Source organism: Notolabrus celidotus, chromosome 4, assembly GCF_009762535.1.
Source record: "Notolabrus celidotus isolate fNotCel1 chromosome 4, fNotCel1.pri, whole genome shotgun sequence".
NCBI classification, from domain to species: Eukaryota; Metazoa; Chordata; class Actinopteri; order Labriformes; family Labridae; genus Notolabrus; species Notolabrus celidotus.
In genome coordinates, this window is record NC_048275.1 from 29,025,002 (window position 1) to 29,048,435 (window position 23,434).

The following is a 23,434-nucleotide window of genomic DNA, read 5'->3' on the forward strand; positions in this document are numbered from 1 at the left end:
CTGTGACACTACCTGTTTTTATGGGATGAGGAATAAACAGGAGCTCACTGTGAGGACAGAGAGGGAGGAGGATTATGTGGTGAGTTGTGAAAAAACTTTGTCTGTCAGCTATCAGCTGTTGTATTAGGAAGTTATCTCTGCCCCATTTAGTATAAACGGCTTCCCCATTCAATGTCCGCAAGCTCAACCTTGTTACTGCGGTCAAGCCGGCCTCCACTTCTGAAATGAAAGTCAAGCCAGCCTCCACTGTCTTCTGTTTGTTGACAACAGACAGCTTAGACGTGGGAGCCCCCCTCCCTCTTGCGTATATTCGCGTCTTGGCACTCGTTTACACGCAATTTTGACGAGCGAATTGAGCGAATAAACACAAAACATTCTTGCGTCCATATTCGCGCGAATAGGGCGATCGTTCGCGTTTGGTGTGAACGCATCATAAGTCTCCACCAGATTTGAACACACTGTAGCTGGTATTTTGGCCCATTCCTCCATGCAGATCTCCTCTAGAGCAGTGATGTTTGGAGGCTCTCGCTGGGCAACACGGACTTTCAACTCCCTCCACAAATTTTCTATGGGGTTGAGGTCTGGAGACTGGCTAGGCCACTCCAGGACCTTGAAATGCTTTTTACGGAGCCACTCCTTCGTTGCCCGAGCGGTGTGTTTGGGATCATTGTCATGCTGGAAGACCCAGCCATGTTCCATCTTCAATGCTCTCACTGATGGAAGGAGGTTTTGGCTTAAAATCTCACGATAAATGGCCCTGTTCATTCTTCCCTTAACATAGATCAGTCGTCCTGTCCCCTTTGCAGAAAAACAGCCCCAAAGCATGAGGTTTCCACCCCCATGCTTCACAGTAGGTATGGTGTTCTTGGGATGCAACTCAGCATTCTTCTTTCTCCAAACACGACGAGTTGAGTTGTTACCAAAAAGTTCTATTTTGGTTTCATCTGATCACATGATATTCTCCCAATCCTCTTCTGGATCATCCATATGCTCTCTGGCAAACTTCAGACGGGCCTGGACATGTACTGGCCTAAGCAGGGGGACACGCCTGGCGCTGCAGGATTTGAGTCCCTCTGATGGTAGCCATTGTTACTTTGGTCCCGGCTCTCTGCAGGTCATTCATCAGGTCCCTCCGTGTAGTTCTGGGATTTTTGCTCACCATTCTCATGATCATTTTGACCCAACGGGATGAGATCTTGCGTGGGGCCCCAGATCGAGGGAGATTATGGTTTTGTATGTCTTCCATTTTCTTACAATTGCTCCCACAGTTGATTTATTCACACCAACCAACCTGCTTGCCTATTGTAGATTCACTCTTCCCACCCTGGTGCAGGTCCACAATTTTCTTCCTGGTGTCCTTCGACAGCTCTTTGGTCTTGGCCATGGTTGAGTTTGGAGTCTGACCGTTGGAGGCTGTGGACAGGTGTCCTTTTATACAGATAACAAGTTCAAACAGGTGCCATTAATACAGGTAACGAGTGGAGGACAGAAGAGCTTCTTAAAGAAGAAGTTACAGGTCTGTGAGAGACAGAAATATTGCTTGTTTGTTATTGACCAAAAACTTATTTTCCACCATAATTTACAAATAAATTATTTAAAAATCCTATAATGTGATTTCCTGAATTTTTTTTTATCATTTTGTCTCTCATAGTTGAAGTGTACCTCTGATGAAAATTACAGACCTCTCTCATCTTTCTAAGTGGGAGAACTTGCAAATCAGTGGCTGACTAAATACTTTTTTGCCCCGCTGTACACATACATATATACATATATATATATACTTTATCCAAATATCAAACCAATCATAAATTAAACACTGAGTCACATGCACACATGTTCATAAAACTACTCCGCTCCTGTTCAGACCGTCTCCTGACGTCTCAGCCAGCTCCCCTCAGCGTTGCCTTAGCTGTTAGCTTGTTTGCTAATCATGTACTGCCTGTAATCTGTCTGTATAGCTGTCTCTCTGCTCTTTGCACCGCTGTGATCGTGTGTCCCTGTCGGTACATCCAGAGGCTTTAAGCTTTTGTTAGGTATAACGTGTATTTATTTCCACTCATAGTCCAGTCTGTAAGCATATTACTTTATACTTTATTACATATTACATATTATTTTATATATTTCACATATTATTATCAAAAACAGTAAGCACAAAGAGGCCATTGTGGTAATTGGTGAAATGTGAAAATTTGTCTTACTGAGTCTGACACAGGTGAGAAGAAAAGCTGAGTCATGATAACTCAAAGAAGCTCTCACTGAGACTGCTAATGTATTCTTTTATTTTTTTTTCAGTCATATCAGATTTAAGGAGGTCAAAAAGAATCTTGGTTAATATTTATTTAGAGTCTCACTGGTGCTTTGTAGTGCTACTTCTTTTTTTTTTGTCTTCAGCGCCCTGTTGGTGTCAAAGCTCTCAGGGAGTGACAGTGAGAGGATGCAGGTTGTGTGAGCCGTGTGTGTGTGTGTACGTTGGTGGGTGTTGCCTGGGCGGCGACTCTTCAGGAGCAGCGAGGGAGGGGGCCTGTTCAGGACTCAGCGGCCAGGCTTGGTGCTACGTGGTCGGCCTGGTTTTTCCCCACGTTTCCTTCCCTGCACGCTTTAATGAATGGCTTCCTACTGGTCTGTGGCCGAAGCCCGGCTTAAAGAGTATACTTACCAAGGCTCAGAATACACACGCACACACACACACACACACACACACACACACACACACACACACACACACACACCCAGCCAGCCGGAGTCCTGAACACACCAACCAGCCGTCCACCTGCTGCAGACTGAATCTGTCAAATCAGCGGCAGAGAGGAGGATCTGATCTTTAACCAGAAACTTTTTCAGAATTCATGAACATTTTGTGTACAGTTACTGCTGCTGTTTATGGATTCTTCAACTCTCTACCACAGGGGCCAGAGGTCACGTGACAGAGTATGGTTGTCAAAACGGGAGGATACAAAAAAGTCAAAAAAGGAAATGAGTCTGTGCCTGATCATACATAGTTCACAAGGAAATTTAGACCTATAAAATGAGCTTTAAAGAAAATAAGTTACATTTTCTTTCTTGGTTTCCTTACTGTGACGGTGTGTTGAAATATATAAACAATGTAGCATCCAATGAAAAAGCAACCTAGGGCAATGGCTTTCTTACTTTGTTGTTACACTATGGCGCAGTACGATGCGATGCAAAGCAATGTGAAGTATAGCAATGGAATGCGAAGTGAAGCCATGCCTTGCCATGACATATGATGTGATGCAATGCAAAGCAAATGAGAAGCAATGCAAAGCTGTGCCATGCAGAGCTGTGCCATGCAAAGTAATTTGATGCAATGCATTGAAACCCCATGCTATGCTATGCAATGTGAAGCGATGCAAAGCGATGTACAGTGAAGTAAATTGAAGAGATGCGATGCAAAGCAATAGGATGTGAAGTGATGCAAAGCGCTGCGAACAATGCAAAGCTAAGCGATGCTAAGCTATGCGATGCAAAGCGATGCCAAGCGATGCCAAGTGTTGCTATGCCATTCCAAAGTGATATGATATGATGCAATGCAGTACAATGCAATACCATACTGTACGGTACTATACGCTTTTTTTTCCCTCTTGGGAAAGGTGTCTTGTCTTGAATGCTGCATTCATAGTTGCCCTCACAGTAGCACTACTACCTACCAAATATTTGTGTTTTAAGTAAATGCCTGTTTCCAGGCAATTTGTTATGTCTCACTCCTTTTTATATAAAATCGAACCCTTGTAGTCTCAAATACTGCATGCTCATGTTAAAGTGTGCAAGAGGTACATCTTAAGGCTACAGGGTGGAGCTGAAGGTTGGGATTTTAGAGGTCCCCTGCAACTATGCAATATGCATGTTACAGAGCAGACTCTGTGTTGATGCAGCATACAAGAATAAATCAGGATTTTGGAGACATCAATCTGCTGACCACTTCATTTATCTTGACAACTTTATATATAGCACCTTCATAGAAGCTTGCAGCCCACAGCGTTTCATGAAGGAAAAAACAAGAAGAACATTTTTACCTACATTTATAAGCCATAGGTACAAATTTGAAAGAGTAAAAAGCGTCAAAGAAGTTTCTTGCCTCTCACCATTATTTTAAGCCTTTAAGATCCTCCAACGTGGGAGACGGAAACAGCTTCATATCTCAGAGGAGGATGCTAAAGTCAGCATATTAAAAAACACACATGGAGAGCATGTGGACTCCTCCTCTGTTAGGTTGACACACCAGGCTGTCAGGTCCACATTTTAGTTACAGGCTCTGTAGTTTGTTGCAGGTTCACTTTAACTCTGGTTATGTATGACTGTGGAATATGAAAGTTCTCACATGTGTATCTTTGTACATCAATGAGTGTGTGTTTGTGTGTATTCTTGTGTGCAGGTGCTGTTTCTGCTGCGCTCCTATCAGACTGACTCTCACAGACCCCCACCTGCAGGAAACGGCATCGCTGAAACCCTCTGCCAGCGCATGTGGCTCGGCTCTCGGTAATACTAGACACACACACACACACACACACACACACACACACACACACACACACACACACACGCACACGCACACACACGCTGACACACACAGAGAGATAAGCATCCCCCCTGCTTCTCCTGCTCCCTCACATGAAGAATAGCTCCTTGTCTCTGTGGTCATTCCCTCTTGTCCGTGTCCGCTTCATGTCCTGCCCCAGCTAACGTTTCAAAGAGACCGCCTGCTGTCTCATCCCCAGCCCCCTCCCACTCTTTCCCCTCCACCTCTAGCCCTCTTACCTGACATCGAGGCCTGAAGATGGGGCACAGATTACACATTTGCCCCCCTGCCTTGCTGAGGTCAGACTCAGGTCTGCAGTCTCCCTGCAGATATAGCTCTGGGTCGCTGCGTTAGCAACATTAGCCGTGCTAGCTGCGCTCTGTTACACTGATGAGCCTTTATTAAGATGACGAGGTGGATTCTTGCTCAGCAGAGCGCAGCGGGCGTCTCTCTGTGTGATCACAGCGAGGTCGGAGCCCGGCTCAGACGATCTGTGTTTGTGAAACAGAAAAGCTGGTCTCTCCTCAGAGCTCCACTGATGTGGAGCGGACACCTTCACACACGGAGGAATGCATTGTTCGTCTGCTGAGTCACTGTAGGTTTTGGCTTCACACATCCCTCTGTTGTGTCATTTTGGACTTTTTCTTCCTCCAGCAGAGCGTCCGCGCTGTGACAATGACTGCACACTCAGTGAAGCTCACTGCTGCTGACTTAGACTTCAGGCCCAGAAACAACACTCTGAGCTGTGTTGGCAGCTAATTTGGACTTTGTGAGCTTTACTGTTAGTTTCTTTGCGTTGATTACCAGCAGGCATCAAAAATGACCTTTTTCATTGTCCTGTGCACAGTTACTTGTAAAAGCTGGATCCTTTATTGCCACTGCACAGGAAAGTTCAGATTTCATGTTTTATGTCATCCCATTGTATTTCTTGGATTATGTCATTGCAATTTTTGCAGGCATGGGCTAGAGACACACACAAAAATTGTAAGGGATTTGAAGATGCAACAAACACTGCAGGCTGAGACTGGCCAGCAACTGTATCTAACAAGTCACACATTGCATGAAATCAGGCTACAGAGCTATGAACCCAAATGAAACAGATGTTACTGCGTTGAGAAGATGCTGGAACAACTACTTCATTGTAAAAAGTCTAAATTCACTTTCTCTCAATTCCTTCTGTGAAACAAAAACTGAACAACTTTCACAGAGCTTGTCTTTTGAACAGACTTAGGACTTTCCATCTCTGATGGAAGAACAGGACATGGAGAGGAGGCTCGCATGACAAAGTGTTCTGCCAATTTTAGGCTCATATTGAGAAAAAAATTCAGCTCACAAGAAAAGATGAATGAAGCACATTCAGATGTATTTGTGTCTAATGTATTGCTCCAAAAAAAATTGCTTTGCACTTGAAGAAAATCCCCAGTGTATGTTTGGATTTGGTCTCATGTTTAGTTTTTTACAGCCCGTTCGTTTCCGGCCATTCAGACACAAAGAAATCCTTAACCCTCAACACGGCTCTGTTCTAAAGCGGTCTGTTTAGGAAGTCCACAATTACTAGCCTCTAGTGTTACTGAATCTGAAAACCATAAATAGATTAATGTAATTTAATTTCACTGTACTTTATTTAATCGTATTGATTGATACCTCTAAGAATTGAAGGAAGTCTCAGTGATGTCACTCATTGGTTTCTGAAGTGGAGCTTTGAAGCCCAATGATGACGATTATCATACTGGAAATGCTGACTCAATCTAGAGTTGGGCGATATTGAAAAAGATGTTATCACAAAAAAATTATAAATATCAGTTGATATCGATAATTATCACGATAAATATCAAACGATTATTTCATTTAGCTTTAAAGTCAGATTTTTTGCCCCTGAGTGAAAGTAAAAGAAACCAAATGGTTTTGGTGTAAGATGAGATTTTAGTGAAGTTTTTGTTTGTAGATTCAGATTTTTCTTTAATGTTGGGTGGCAACTAGCATTTAAGGCACATTAGCACCTCCTCCCGTTCCAGTGGTTGGGGGGTGTAATTACAGGTTTGAATACATCAAAATTTTGTTGAACATTTGTTATATTTATATTGAGAAAAGTTGTATCACGATAATTATCATTATCGAATTATCGCCCAGCCCTAACTCAACCTAACGCTCAGTTAGCCTAACAAAAGGCAAAGAGGCAGTCCTAGTGAACAGCTAACAGTTACAATCTAACCAGCCAGCCAGTGAAGTAAGCCAAATTATGCCTTATTATGCAAAACTCCTGACCTTATAATCTTCTAAATAAATTCATAATAAGAAAAAGTTCACTCTATGTACAGTATGTACTCGTACCAGTCTGTAAACATGTTCATTCAGTGAAGTTGTACGTTTCAACATGTGTTTATGGGGTCTCCTGGGTTTTTGGAGCCATCTTCAAGTGGACACTCAAGGATCTGCAGTTTCAAAGACTTCTGTGTTGGCTTCATTTTTTTTAACATTAGAAGTTGTAGCTTGGTTTTAACCATGAATGGCTTAACATATAATATAATATAATATCATATAATATAATATAATATAATATAATATAATATAATATAATACACTCTCAGTCACCATAGTTCACTCTAGACAAGCATGCAGAAAACCCAACAGGACTGGAAACAGCTGATCTGACTGACATAGAAATCACACTGCCTACATGCGTCTCAGTGGAGTATTGCAGAGCGATGCGGACACAACAACACACAAGTGTGTAGTGCTCAGGACTGGGTAGGCCACTGTGGCGAGGAATCAACATAGAAGTATAGACTGGCCTCAAATAGGACCCACAATTTAAAAAAAATGAACTTCATGGAATACGTTTCTGAAATTAGCATTATGGATTGAATATTTAGAGTTTTTACATCATATAAAGTGTCTCATGAAGTTTTGTCTTTAATCTGAGGATTGAAGCTCCAGGAGATCTCAGCCTGATTGTAACATCAAACAGACCTGATTCGTGTTTGTCTGCAATCAGAGTTTATGAAGAAACTCTTTGGTTTTGCTCCTTGAAACTTTACAGCTGGTTGAAACCAAAGACGAGACTTCCTGCAGACTTTTAGTGACTTTTACCTGACTGTTGAAGATGGATGAAATTATGTCCCACAACTTAACTGGAGGGCTCGTTATTCTGAAATCAGTGTAGTAGGATACAGTAGCATAACTAGATTTGTCCCATACCCAGTGACGTTTCTTTTCTGAAGTGGCCAATTAAATTATTTTATCTATCTCCAGATTCAAAGGGTCGTTTATGAACTTGTGATTGAACAGGCTTATTAAACTTCCCACTTCTCTCTCAGACAGACAGGAAGTGTTTTATAGCTGCGAGGTAAGATCAGAAAGATAAAAGACGTCGGATCAGCAGACCCAGCGAGTCATGTACATCTCACAACCAACAGATTCATTCAGAATGATGCTTCAGATGCATGAGGCTGTTTGTGAGGAGGATCTGGTTGTACCATCTGAGTGGAAAATAATAATCAGTGACCTGAGGCTGCAGTGTGAGCTCATTAATTCAATAAAGGGAGCTTTCAGTATAAAAGGTTTTGAATGACATGCTTTTAATGTTTTGCCCAACAAACTCGAACCCTGGCTAAATCTGAGCAATCATTAGTCCTGGCTGCCAGACTAAAGGGAAAAGATCAACAAAGGTACATTATGTGAATAATAAGTCTCAATGAAACACTTGGGGTTGTTTTTCTGTGTTTCAGACAGAACAGCTGCTTGGTGACCAGAGGAGCTTTTCTGGATGTGTTGGTGTGTCTGTGCAGGCCCAGAGTCAGTCTCCTGGAAGGTGAGTACAGAATGTGGGTCAGGTGCTAATGAAGGGCTGCAGAAACACATGAAAGTAGACCCAAAGAAAAGCCAGAGGTGAAAAAGTGAAACAGTCCAACGACAAACAGACAACACTCTTAGACAATCAACTGATATCAAATAATATCTCATCTCTTTCTCCTGTTTTATTCTTGATTCATGTTCTTCTGTTGTCTCTGAGGTGTTCACCTGTTCAGTAAACCGCCTCTGTTTTCTCCAATTGCTTAGAATTTGACTTTGCTTGTTCCTGAAGAGATAAACATGCAACGTTTGCTGGCCAAGGCTGTTCTCCCCGCTCTGCATTTAGACCGATCGATGACAGAAGTCAGCTTCATGTGTCGGCTGGTTTACAGAAGCCCCCCTGCTGTCTTTGTGTGCGGTTGCGTCTGTGTTTGTGTGTGTGTGTGGTTCTGTTACACATGTGCTTGGGCCGGAGGGGGTCTCAGCAGCACAGGAATGTGAAACTGAAGGAGAGCGATGTGGGACAGATGGAGGGTTTGAGCCTCTGACCCAATTTATGTCTGAACAGGGAGGGAGAGAAAAGGCGGAGGCACGCATGTTTTCGCTTGGCCATGTGCTGAACATATGGCCATGGACGGTGGAAATACCAAAGACTTCTCAAAATAAGCCTGTAGATGGAGGCCTGGCCTGGCTCCTTACATAACTGAATGCACACCTCTGATGCTCCTCTATATTATCATCAGCCTGTCTTTGACTTCATCTCTCCCTCTTCTTCCCCTCCTCCTCCTCCTCCTGTGTGAGAGCACTTCTCACACTTTTTTTCCTCTTTCAGACAGTTCTCCGTGTTCAGTAGGAACTTTGTGTTTAGCAGCAAGTTCCTTTTGGCTCTGCACACAGGTCTCTGTGTGTGTGTGTGTGTGTGTGTGTGTGTGTGTGTGTGTGTGTGTGTGTGTGTGTGTGTGTCTGTGTCTGTGTGTCTGTGTGTGTCTGTGTGTGAGCACATTACTCTGTCGCAGTCCCTTTGATCCATGCACACTCATAAAAAAAGCCCCCACTGTCCATTTCTTCACCCCCCCCACCCGTCAGTCTGCTGTTCCTCTGCTTTCCAGCCACAGCCGAGCTGGTATAGAGCTCAGAGGAAGGAAAAGGAGACAAATACTTCAGTCAACTAGAATTTATTGTGTCCATTTTTGTGGTTTCAAAAGCTTATGATAAAATTAAACTTCACTTATCATGCATGTCTGTTTTGAAAAGGAGCCCATGTTTTAGCTCTCTGTTTTCAGGCATTTAGGAGTGCAACTGTAGATGTATAAAGAGTAGAATTGGGTCTTTTATGACTTGAGGTCTGATAGAGCCACCAGTATCATGAATGTCCTCAAGACAGACTAAATATGGGATCATGTATCAGAGAGTCACTTTATTCAGCTGGAAAAAAGTTTCACTGGGACATAGAAGTGCTTGTTATGTGTTGTGTCTCAGCTGTAGTGCCGCCACCTGACACTAGCTTGGCCTGTAGCTTAGGTTAATGGCTACCTCCATAATGCTATAAAGCTCTGCCACACATATGTAATCAAGCACATATGACAGATAGCATCATGTAGCGCAGCGCAGTTTGGAAGTATGTTGATCTAGATAATGGAGACAAAGTTGTATGTAGGCTGTCTCCTTAAAATGGCATATAAACACTTGACTGGAGTAATATGTAACCAGCACAGGCATGTGGACGTTACATTGCAAGGAGGATCGAAGGCTGGTGGTGCTAGCTCTGCAAGTGTTAGCCACACTCAGCAAACCAATTTGACATTGTACACCTGCAGACACTGGCTGTTTTCGAAACTGCCTACTATACTAGCAGTACGTACTGATTTGGCCAAAATTCAGTATGAAGTATGTGAACAAGAGCAAAATCTGCAGTATGCCAAAACTCCCCGGATGTCTACTGATTCAGTAAGAAGCAGTTTCTCTATTCATATTTCTCTATCAGCTTGGCCGTTGTTTACTTCCGCTTTCCGAAACCGGAAATTCAGTGACGTCTGGCCCAGCGTACTGCAACACAGATCAAACAGAACCGTCATACTACATACTAAATTCAAACGCAGTATGAAGTAGCTGAATGCAAGCTGAGCTGTCGCAGGCATTAGACTAGCTTGTTTCCAGGTACATCAAATTACAAATATGTCCACAGGGAACATTAAAGCTTATCAGCAGCTGTGTATTTTTACTCTCCTCCTGAACAGTTTGATGCTTGAAAATCTACAATCACTTGTTTTTATTGCCTGTGAACCATCGGAACATGTCCCTGGGCTGGAGGTCATCAAGGAATCAGTGTGTGGAGAAAAATGAAAAGTCTTTGATGTCACCCACTGCCTGATTAACATTAGAGTAGAAACGGTTTTATAATGCTCCCAGAGAAATACAGAATACTGTTTCATAAGAGACTTGTTGTAAAGACAAACAAAGCGATCCTTTAAGCTTATTCTGCCTTGTTACCATAATTAGACCTCTAACATCTCAAACACAAAAGATTAATGTTCAGCTTTGACAGCTTGGTGAGTCTTGTATTTCCACATTTGGATCCTCATTTAACTTTTGCACCAACCACTGCAGCTCTTCCTGTGAAATACTCCAGGACTCATTATTAGAGCAGAGGATGGAAGATGTATCTGATGAATTAAGAAAAAGCTCATTTTGCTGGGGCATCTGTCTCCACTGAGTTGCAGTTTCACTGTAGATCAGGCATGTCACATGTTAGCTGAGTTCTAGATTTCTACAGCACTGTGTAACATCAAGATGCAGATATTTTAAAAGTCTGAAATCATGCTTTGACAGCTTTGCAAGATGAAATGAGGCAAAGGTTTTTTATAAATATAGTTTTTATCCACCATTTTTGATACAACATTGGGGTATCAGGAGGATTCTAAACAACAACATTCTGACCTCACGTTGGGAAAAACAACATCAAATGTGTGTTTTGTGTCATCTGGCTCAAATTCATGTCTTTACATTGACCTTATATGTTACAGCTATAGACTGTAGATAACATGGGCATTGTCTCAGTGACCACAGCCATTGGTTTTCTGAAGGGACATTTTGAGTGCAGTGATGGCAGTCGCCTTATTGGAAATGCTGACTCAACCTAACTTCCGGTCAACCTAGAAATAGGCTCCTGGCAAACAGCTAGAATACACCCACTTCTCAATCAACTAAGCAACCCCCTTAATTAGTATGTGTAACTCCTAGCCTTTATATTTCTAAGGATGCATCGATCTGATCCTGGTATTGGGTATTGGTCTGACTCAGAAAGCTTGACTGGGTATGGGTGACAAAGGGCTGATCCATGGGGCCATTCAATAGGGAAGATCCATCTAACTCAGATCTATGATGTTCTATGTTTGCTTACCTTTAAAGGCTTAAAAGCCCAAAGACTAAAACCTGTAAACTCTGTTTAACAAAAAGGGGAAAAAGTAAATATAGAGACACTGCTACAGAATTGAGGCAACAGCTTAGCTTCTCTTTGTGATAATATGTTGAGGTATCTCCCTGCTGTAGAGGCTCTGGCTCTGTCATACATTGGAATTATATAACAGGAACTTTGTCTGGGTTGTAATAAAATGTCTTAATTAATTTAGGGATCTATTAGTGCAAGCCAAAATCTGCTTATGCGAGTGGGCAGTGCACACTTATACATACTGTACATACTGAGACAGGGGTGAATGGAAGGAGGGAGCTCAGCTAATTGTAAAACTCCTTCAGCATGAGACAGAGGTCAGTGTCTCTTTCTCTCACACACACAGACACACACACACTGGTGTCTTGGGGTGTTTTTCATATTTTGCTTAATGACGATGGATGCTTATGTGAAATCCAGCTGTGTCTGCATGTCATAGCATGTGGTTTTATCTCATTATAGTTAGTCACTGAACAGAGTCTTTCAAGAAGAAGCTCAGCACTCACTTTCTAATACTTCAAACTACTAAAACTCCAAACCTAAGACCAGAGTAAAGTCATACAAGCTAAGCTAACACTGCAGCTCATCCTACATCTTATCCTTCACTTCCTGATGTGAAATAAAGCTATGGCTAACATTGCACTATTCATGGACCTGCTTTGTTGTTGTTGTTTGCTGCTGAAACATATTAAAATACCAGACATCAGTTCTCCTCTACTGCTCTAAGACAGTACATACTAATGGCAGCAAAGAGCAACTCCATGCTTTGGCTGTTGTTTTCGATCAGGGCAGAGTTGGTTGCCTTGATTATCTATCACTGATCAATGTATAAAGTAAGTTGTTTCACTGACTGATACCTGATAGTGTATTTCAGGGTATACTTCATGCTTTTGGGATCCTGGGATCAGTGACAGAACAAGAGCTTTGAAGTTAAGTTCAGTTTGGAGTCTTCATCCAGCTCACCCTGCACCCTGCACAGGAGCAGGTTTATTCAAAGCAGATGTTGCATTTAGTTTAAATATTTGACCCATGCTGTAAAACAGGCCGTTGCATGTGTGTTATTTTCTGCTGCTTGCTCATAAACCCTCTCTCAGGTGAGCTTACAGTTCCCAACAACAAGTCAGGCTAATAACTCAAGGACTTCATGATGGAAACAAAACAGGACAGCTGTTACTCTGGATAATAAGTATCGGTCCCCCTGTCCTTTCTCTATGTGGAAATTAGAACACGTGTTTTCATACGTGGACATAACAACTTTTGATCATGAAATAAAAAATAAGACAAAACCTTTGATGATTGTAATAGGTTGTAGTAAACAACATAAGCTGCTTTTTCTTAATTGGTTAAGTAATAGTTTTTAGACGTCTGTTAAGGTTTGACCATCTTGTTACACTCCCAGCCAGGTACATGTCAAAGCAGCTCAGAAGGCTTTTAAAACAATATACAATGCTCAGTGTCACTACATCCAACTACTGTTCTGGCTTCAACAGCAGGGATGCAGAGGGGTTGTACACCCCCAAGAAGTTGGGATGCTGTGTAAGTGTTGATAAAAACAGAATTTAATAGCTTGCAAATCATTAAAATCCCATATTTAATTGAAACTGATGCAAAGGCGACATATCAAATGTTAAAACTGAAAAACGTTCTTATTTTAAGAATAATATAAGCTGATTTAAGTATGATGTTAAAAAAAGGGTTAATACAGGGAAACACTGGGAAAGTTGTGTAATTCTAAAAATAAAAAAACACCACCAAACTAATTAGGTTAATTCACAACAGGTCAGTAATGTGACTGGGTATAAAACGAGGATTCTAGAAAGTCTCAGTTTCTTAAAAGTAAAAGATGGAAGAGGTTAACCACTGTGTGAGAGACTGCGTGAGCAAATAGTTGAACAATTTTGGAATAATGTTCTTCAGCATAAAAATCAAAGAATGTCAGGATTTCATCAACTACAGTTTATTAAAAGATTCAGAGAGACATCTCTGCTCAAAAGGGACAAGGCTGAAAGCCAATACTAGATGGCTGCGAAGTCATGTTTGGGCCCTAAGGAAGCAGTGCATTAAAAACAGACATAACTCTGTAGTGGAAATCACTGCATGGGCTGAAATAACTTCATTAAAAAAATTAAATTGAGCACAGTTGGTCATTGCATCCACAAATAGAGGTCACAACTGTACCAAGCAAAGAGTAAAACATTTATAAACATGATACAGAAACTTTTCTGGGCCCAAGCCCGTTTAAGATTACTGAGTTGAATGGAAAACTGTCCTGTGGTCTGACCAATCATTATTTGACATTATTTTTGGAAATCTTGAATGCTGCATCCTCCGTTCCAAAGAGGAGAGGCACCTACCGGCTATTTATTAGAACACAGTTAATTAGCCAGCAACTATGATGGTATGGTGATGCGTAAATGCCCATCAAACGTCTTTCTTTCTTTCTTTCTTTCTTTCTTTCTTTCTTTCTTTCTTTCTTTCTTTCTTTCTAGACTGCTTTTTTTGGTGTGTGTGTTTGTTTTTGTTTGTTTTTGTGTGTGTATGTGTGTGTGTGCGTGCATGTGTGTTTCATTGCATGTGATCCTATCAGACTGTGACAGACTAATGTTAGCATGTTGTCTCTTCCCTGTAACAGACAGCTGTTTTCTTTCTGACACACTCCCCTTCCTCCTCCTCTCTCCTCTTTTCCCTTCATCATGGCTGTCATTACTTTGCCCCCCCCCCTCTCACCCCTCCCATTATAACCATTAGGGCATGCTTATTTGGCCTCGGACCCCCCTTTGAGGATCAGGTTCCATAGTAACATGGCCCGTCTCCACCGTAACTTGGTCCATCTCTGGAGGAATGTGGCGTTTCCCGCTCTTTTGTCAGGCCATGATTTTAGAGAAGCTGCGGGCAGGATTGAGTTGCACCAAGTTTCATAAGCTTTCTGTGTGTGTGTGTGTGTGTGTGTGTGTGTGTGTGTGTGTGTGTGTGTGTGTGTGTGTGTGTGTGTGTGTGTGTGTGTGTGTGTGTGTGTGTGCGTGTGTGGATGCTTTTTAATTGAGTTGGCTGTGAAAGCAGGCTCTTTGTGTGCAACAGCTCTGCAGGGAGGAGCTCAGCATTATGTTTCTCTACGGCCGCCCTCTCACTGGATTATTCTTATATTTCAGAGGAAGTGTGTGTTTGTGTGTGCATGTGTGTGTTTTTTATTGGTGTGTCAGTAAGTCCCGTCGGGTGTGTGTTCACAGGTGGCCGGGCTGGCAAAGCAGCAGGCACATCCACACAGACAGTGACGCAGCCGCTTCTATAAAAGTGAAAATAGAAAAGAACAGAGAGGCTGGTGTGTGAAGTCTGGACTGATGTCTCGTCTGTCTGTTTGTTTAGTTTGTTAAAAAGTGAGCTGTAGCCTCGTGAAGTTTAAAATATGAAGTAACTTAGAGGCTAACTTCTTTTTATTGGCATTCATAATAGAGTGTTATATGCTGATACTTTATTAACACTCAAAGTCCCCTGCAGTAGGATGCAGTGTACCTTGAGCCCTTTTCAGAGATTAGCTCTGTAGCCCTGTTCATTAAAGAAGTGTCATTTTAGCATTCAGACGTAGATCTCGTATCATACAGTAAATGTGTCATCATTCAAACATGCATGACTTTGCTGATAGAGCTGCAGTACTTGAGCAGTATGTGGTGGCAGGTGCATGAAAATAAGTTGCTGGAGAACAGGAGACAGGAAATAAACAACATCAAGGGAGAAGAGAGTACAATCTGATGAGTCTGCATCAGGAATGTTTAAATTCTAAGCTGTACTCACACACAAATGCATTGGAAGAACAATTATTAAAACAAACAAAATAAGTGATTGAGGAGGAATTAAACCAGTAACTCCATATTCTGCAAGGTGAAATTATTATTTTTGCCAGTGGAGTCTGGTGTCCCTGAAGAGAACAAATTAACAGCTGTTTGTAGTCTGCAGTCTTTTTCAGATACACTACAAAAACTCAAATCTTAGCAAGTGTGCTGCTTATTTCTAGTAAAAGAAATGTCTTGTTAAACGTAATATTAGCCGCATTCACATGACAAGTGCTGTTACCTTCCCATTTTATGCAGTTCATGGTTTCTGCGACTTTATTCAAAATCTCATCCTGTCTGTGTTTTCAGACTCAGAGGCCACTGATCTGCGTCGGGGAGCTCTGTCCATCCTCATGGCTTCAGAGCTTGTCACCTCTTCGCCTTCCTCCCCCCGGGGTCCAGGCAGCACCCAGTACCTGCTCAGTCTGGCCCAGCTAGTCCTCAGTGCCAGCCTAGAGACCCCTGACCTGTGGGGGGGTCCTCAGCCCTCAAGCCAGCTCCTACAAAGTCTGCTACTCTGCTCAGAGTATGAGGTGAGGGAGGAGACCCTGCAGGAGGTCCTGAAGAGGCTGCAAGAGGAGGAGGAGGAGGAGAAGGAGAGGAAGAGGCCTCAGTGGCTGGACGAGACCACCCTGTCCAACCTGACCAGCCTGGCTCTGCATGAGACACACCCCCAGTGTCTGGCCAAGGTGAGACCACACACATATAATGGGAAGTGTTTGTTTGGAGGCCTGTGTGTGTGTGAGTGGCTTTGTTTTATAGGTGTGTGTGACAGCAGCATCATTTCACAGCCAGTGAACACATCACGAGGAAACCACTTTAATATGTGCTGCTCCTCTTCAGTCCAGCTCTGGCTGACAAGGATAAAAGTGCTGCCATGGCTCAAAAGATTTTCACTCGAGGAAAACAGGCAGCATATTTAGAAAAGGCTCTTTCCAAAACACGTACAAATGTCTAAAACAATCATAGAAGATGAAACAAGCTACTAATTAAAGAACAAGCTGAAAAAAGTCACAAACATTCTTTTTTTTAATTGGTCTGTGTTTGTACTTTGCATCCTTATCATATTTGCAGCAAATTTCTTTGATTCAGATTATTCTCTGTTTTTAAAAATGTTCCCGTTGCTGAATTTGCATCCTGTTTCTGATAATGGAATCTTTTTAGTCCTCGTCAGGCACCGTACTTTTCACAGAGCCACAGGGACGTTTGCTGCTAATCGATTAAACACTCAAATCCATCTTGCAGAGGTTTGCGTGAGAGGCTAATCGTCAGCAGGGGGACATGCCAAATACACCAACACACACACACTCACATCTGAGACGTTGAGTCGACTTCCACTCTAACAAGCGTTGGAGGGAAAATGCTATTTCCTGTTTGGAGACAGAAGCTCTTATTTCAATGTGTTTCAGAGCTGCTCTGTGAGTCCTGTCGTTAACTCTCTTCCAGAGCTGACATGACTCAGCTTGGTGTGTGTTTCATGTGTGTGTGTGTTTTAGTTTTGTGCATGTGTGCATTTGGTGGAGCATTCCTTGCCAGGCGCAGCTTTACAGGCCAGTGAGTTAATGTTTAAAGTGTCGGCCCCGTTAAGTGGAGCCTCCCCACCGCCAAGGACACGCCAACCCATCGGGCCAGGTGCCACAGCTCGCCCTGACTGCAGTGATGCATCTTGGAGGAAGAGTGAGAGCAGGAGAAGTCCAAGGACAAAATGTTTATTTGCTGCTCAGCCACAACCTGAAGAAAACTGTGATCTTTCGTCCAGGCAGACATGAGGGAAGTAACCTGAATATTTTAGTAATTAGAAACATTCAGGGCGTAAGATGTACTGACGTATAAAATAAGGAAAAATTATTGTAAAATCTGGCTTATAAATCACACAGTATAAAGACATAGTCTGTGTTTTCTCAGAAGGGGGAAAAAGGTTTAAACTGTCTTCCTCTAATTTCCATCGCATTCAGAAAAGTCTACAACCAGCAGTTTCTGTGCTGTTGTACAGTTCTTTCTAGTCCCATCTGTTTTTGCCATGTGGAGTTTACAAACCTGTGAGTTACTGATACAGTAGATGAGCTCAGCCTTCAGTGACTTTAGTAGTTGTAAGGTACAGACTCACTGCCCTCGACAAGGTCTCCAGGAGTCCAAACCCCCTCAACTGGTCACTTAAATTGAGTAGTCTTTTCAATCGAAGCAGCACTGCACAAGGTTTATAAATTTAATATGAAAGCACCAGTAACTTTAAAAGTATGAATATGACCTTTTGAGGGAGAAATGCTGTTCTAGTGTCATCCAGCATGCTCTGCACAGCACAGCTGCTTCTTGCTGCTTGGAGCACCATCTTCTGTGTATTGGAACACAATAAAATACCTCTTGCTGCATTTTATGGAAGGGATAATGTATTGTTCACAGGCAGTTATGGGAAATAGAATTTCGACAGGGTGAGACAAGACCCGCACATGAAGCTTATTACCCGGCTACTACCTTAAAGGCCCTGTGAGGAGTTTTGAACTGGCTGAGAAACAGACAAAAAATGATACTGATGCCTCTTTATAACCTTCAATAGCAAACAAGTCCATCAGCAGCAACACTGACACCTCCTCTGTTGTAATTTTTAATGCCGGATACTGCCCTGGGGGGGTAGGTGCTAGACCAGATGATGGACATCTTGCTTCAGAAACAGCCTTTATTTGACTGTTTTCATGGAAAATAATCACATTGCCTGATAATGTTGACTGTTGAACACAACAGGATGAGGCTTTTGTTGAAAACGCTACTTTTGCATTTACAGGACAAGAGATAAGAGGTATCACTTTGTCCACAAGGGGGGCGCCAGAATCGACACAAAACAAAAGTTCCTCACAGCAGCTTTAATATTCAGACACGTTGGCAAATAACATTGCATAATAGATTATTTTATTGATCTAAAATGATTTATGTATGCAATTTTAAATAAATATTCCCAATGGACCTCATTCACTAATAAATGCATAGAAATGTGCTTCCTCTGCGCATTAAATAAGCGTGTACGCAAAAACACTGTCAGATTCATGACACATGCGTACACGCCAATTTTGTTCTCATCACCCGCAACCTGCAATCATACTACCACGCACCAATCCATCCATATAAGGATATCTGTTCGGTGCATCAAGACAAGATCACTGAGTTGGAGAAAAACTTAGTTGCTAAAGATGGCCTCAAATGGAAAAAAACTACAGAATTTCACCTTGGCAGAAATAGAGCTGATTGTTACGGAGGTTCAGGCAAGAAAACCAACACTCTTCTGAAGCGTATCAGCAGGAGTCACCATGACAAAAAAAAATGATGCCTGGGTTTCAATTACTGAGGCCGTTAATGCTGTGTCTCCTGAGGTTCGCACCGTGGCTAAGGTTAAGAAAAAATAGTTATATTTAATATGGACGCAAAAAAAAAAGACTAGCAGAATAGAAACGATACACAAGACACCTGATCTGACAGCTCAGGATGAAAGAACGGCTGTGATTATTGGAGACACCTCCATATCAGGAATATGTTCCTGAAATGAGGGATAAAGAGATAATATTCAACCGTCGCCTAATGGTCATTCATTTAACTTAATGAACGAAGCACGCAAGAATTATCTTGCACACTTTCTCGGGGGCGTAGAGTAACTTGCCACCAGCTGTGTCCAAAGACAGGACGCATGTGGGCATAGATGTTGTTATAGCGCAATTCTTGGGGGGTTTCAGGATTCGCGAGTCATAAGGTTTTATGGCCATATCCCCGGTCACTTAAAAACAACAACATTTCAGCATAAACAGGATAGAGATTTTAGATAAATAGAATACAACATAAAATATGCTCACCAACAAGCCATCCTTAAATAGGCTCCAACTAATCAACTGGTTTTGACCATAGACTGTAAATAAAAATGGACAGCATTGTTCCGCCTCTTCCCGTTGTACAGTTCTGAAGCCAAAAAATCCCGCTTCTGGGTGCAGCCATTGTGCAGCCAGAGCCTGTGAAGCCACTGTAATAAGCTCCGCCCTACAGCGTAACGTCACAAGACGCTGTAGAGAGAAACTTCAAAGGACACAGCGTCCTTTGAAGTTTCTCTCCACAGCGGCTGTGAATCAAAGGAAACCCAGAAGTAAAACTCTGTTTTTTAAACTCTAATAACCAACGAAGAAGAAAGTGTTCAGGAAAAAGAGGCCTTGAAAACAAAACAGTCAAATAATAACTACATATCAACACAGCATACGGATATGAGAAACATTCGTATGACGTGTATTTATTTTTAAAGTTTGACTGCTCTCCCATTCAAATGAATGGGGGAGACGGATTTTTTGACCTATACTGCAGCCAGCCACCAGGGGGCAGTCACACTGCTGAAAGCTTCACCACCAGGGTTGTATCCAGCACGCTTGGTTTTGACAACAGTTCCGCTAATGGCATTGTTGGTGGGGGTGGTCGACAATTTAATCAACATCAAATGTGACATTTTAATATGTACATTGTCATATTTTTAATTGTAAACTAAGTATTTGATTTAAGATTCAATATTCTAAGTATGATAAAGTCTGATTTATACTTCTGCGTCGAATCAACGGCGTAGCCGAAGCCGTAGGTCCGCGTAGCTCCCGTACCTACGCAGAGGCCTACGCACGTAGCTGACGTGCACCTCCTCCAAAATGTAACTACGCGTAGAGCCGGCGCGGACCGCAAGCTCTGTGATTGGTCCGCTCGACGGCTTTGTCTTTCCCGCATTCACAGCACTTCCGGGATCCCGGACATCGGCCACACATCGGCCGTGTATTTCATCTCCTCCTCTCTATTCTTCATGTAATCATGTCTGCATGATAAACAGCAACATGTATCAGCTGTAGATTAACAGGCTATCAGAGAGACCACACTGCCCTCAAGCGTTTCGGAGGAGAATTGCTGCGCGACACGGACACATTGACGCACAAGTATGTGGGGCTCATGTCCGCGTCAGCCCCTGCTGCGTAGGGGCGACGCAGAAGTATAAATCAGCCTTAAGGGTGAAAAGGAGTCAATTTTATGGTTATTTAATACATTTAGTCAATTCACAGTTTTTATTATTGAATTCTATTAAAGGCTTTTTTCTTTTACTGAAAGTAGTTTAAACATGTCATGCAGTAGTTAAAAGAGTATGTGTTCACATTTTCTGAGAAAGTTGGTCATCATTTGTGTGTAAGCATGGTCTGAGGAAGTTCTATTTTTCTTCGCAGTGTAAGAACAAGTTCAAGTAAGCATATATTGATGAATCACAGATTTGTGCTTCAAACGTTCTTACGCACGGTATAAGCACATATTTGTGCGTACACACTGTTTGTGAATGAGGCCCATTGATTCCACAGCAGCTAGCGTTCCACGGCGATGGACTCTGATCATCCTGTTATAAAACATAAATAAACAATGCAAATGTCACAAATGTGTTATCACTGCTGCTCATCATCGCCACCGCACATGATTTAAGTTTATTTTAAGCAGCCGGTAAACAAAAGTTTCACTCGCCTGCATGGCTGCCGTTGCTGATATCACTGAACAGGCTCCAATACAAAAATGTCCATAGCCTGCCGATTTAGCATGCTAACCAAAACTAACATTTTAGCCACAGAGCTTCAATGCAAATGGAAGCTAATGGTTTTACCTCACCTCATGGTCTATGGTGTCAACAAGCAGAAGCAATGTGTGATCGGTTTGCCTCTGGCTTTGCTCATGTTAGTGAAAGTTAACTCCCAGCCATGATCTTTTGGTGCATGTCTTCCCCTAAACTCTACTTCCCACATTTCTCTCTTCAGCTGTTCTATCAATAAAATGCAAAATCACCCCAAAAAAATAAGTACGTCTTCTCTAGATCTCTACCATTCAAGCAGTGTTAAGATAAAACTTTCCATGCTGGAGTTGATCAACTCATTAGAGGCTTGTTCAAGGAACTCAACATGCAGTCGGTGTTTAATTGTCATAGATACATCTGTGCTTTGGACTAACTGTAGCACCTTAAGGTCATTATGGAAAGATTCATGGAGAAACTAGGCAAAGGAGGCGGTAGGAAGTGTAACTTTTTATTTGTTCGTGTGTGTGTGTGTGTGTGTGTGTGGGTTCATGCAGGGTGGGCGTCAATGTTTATTTGCATGTTACAGCTCTGAGAGTGGGTACACATCTGTGTCTGACTCTGCAAGTTTTCCTGTGACTCTGTATATTTGAGTATGAGGGCAGCCGACTGTGCCACAGGACGGGGAGAAGCTCATTAAAGAGGCTGTAAAAGAAAAAGCAGAGATGCAGACCAGCTGAAAACCTGCTCACAGATGCAGACAGAACAAAAAACACAACCAGGGACTAGTGGAGATTTAAAAAGGAAGTTATTTTGTTGTGCAATAAAGACAGAGACATAGACCGCCCAAATGAATTATGACTCAGGCTTGGAACTCCAAGCTGAGTGATTGATCACCCTCATTGCAGCTGAGAAGAGTCATTGGACTTTGTGAACTATTGTCTGAAAAATACAGTTTGTCCAGACTGCTGTGGTTTCCCTTCTCTACTTGTTATTGCATTAGAACACTTAAAAATGACCTACAAGAAAAATATGGACAAAATTAGTGGTGTGTTTGCAGAGTAACATTTTCAGGAAATCGAATCAATGGCTAACTCTCTTGAGCTAATGTCTTTGCATCACACTTCAGGGCAGACTGTGAAGGGTTTTCCTCTCTCTGAAATATGTATTTTTGTGCTACCTTACAGAAATATACAAAACTGTACTATTATCGAAGATAGACATATTTTCTCAGCCTCAATCCTCTGAACTGTAAGCCTGATTTGTACTTCTGCATCAAATCGCAGCGTAGCTCCCGTACCTACGCAGAGGCCTACGCACATAGCCGACGCGCACCTCCTCCAAAATGTAACTACACGTCGAATCGAAGCGGCCGTGTATTTCATCTCCTCCTCTCTATTCCTCCCTGTAATCATGTCTGTATGATAAACAGTAACATGTATCAGCTGTAAATGAACTCAACATCAGGGTTCCCACGCGTCCTGGAAAACCTGGAAAACCTAGAAAACAGTTGACCAGTTTTCCAGTACTGGAAAACACCTGGAAAATGGGAGAAAAGGTAAAATGTCCTGGAAAATCACATATAGTCCTGGAAAGTTATTCCAACATGGCTGCGTGTGACCTGACCCTATTAACAAAACACATCCCCATTCATTGAAAGTTGAGCGCACGCTGTGCTGGAAAAGACAGCGACACTGGACAACTTTTTTCACATCTTTTCTCCTTCACTTCATAATCATGCATTCACAGAAAACGGGGGTATATTGTTAATGTTTTATGGTACATTAACCTTGTAGAGTGCTCTTTTGATTCAAAGAGTCTTATATTTAAGTTATAGTGTGACCAGTGGAGTCGGGCAGAGAGCTTGGGGGTCTGTGCCTCACAACTTTCTCTGCAGGCTGAGAGCTCAACTACCGTACTCTAGCTCAGTTGTTCTCAAAGTGGGGTCCTGGGACCCCTGGGGGTCCGCGAACCATAGCGTGGGGGTCCGTGAAATAATTTGAATAAATTTCTAATAAATTATAAAATTGTGCTGTGTCATTACAAAACAGCATATACACCATTGTTATGATACCATTTGGTGGCTCGAAGGGATATGTGAGTCTTGTTACTGTTAATTTTCTGAAAGCGTTTAAGATCAATTACTTGAAAAGTATAAATGCTGTCATGTTGAGTCCACAAGGAATGATATGACCCTCTGTTTTAAAGTATACAAGTGGTATTTACTTTATTCAAATTTAAGTGTTATCTGTTTATCACTATGGTACAGGTCTGAAGTATTTACA

General features: G+C 42.2%; 1 protein-coding gene across 2 annotated transcripts in view; it reads left to right on the forward strand.

The window, feature by feature from the left end:
• The window catches only part of thada (THADA armadillo repeat containing), a 135,652-nt gene that overhangs the window by 82,006 nt on the left and 30,212 nt on the right, over positions 1 to 23,434 (forward strand). For both annotated transcript variants that reach the window (XM_034681583.1, XM_034681584.1), the window contains exons 30-32: positions 4,391 to 4,494; positions 8,263 to 8,345; positions 15,911 to 16,290. In XM_034681583.1, coding sequence (XP_034537474.1) covers positions 4,391 to 4,494; positions 8,263 to 8,345; positions 15,911 to 16,290 — 567 coding nt within the window. The remainder of the gene's footprint in view (positions 1 to 4,390; positions 4,495 to 8,262; positions 8,346 to 15,910; positions 16,291 to 23,434) is intronic.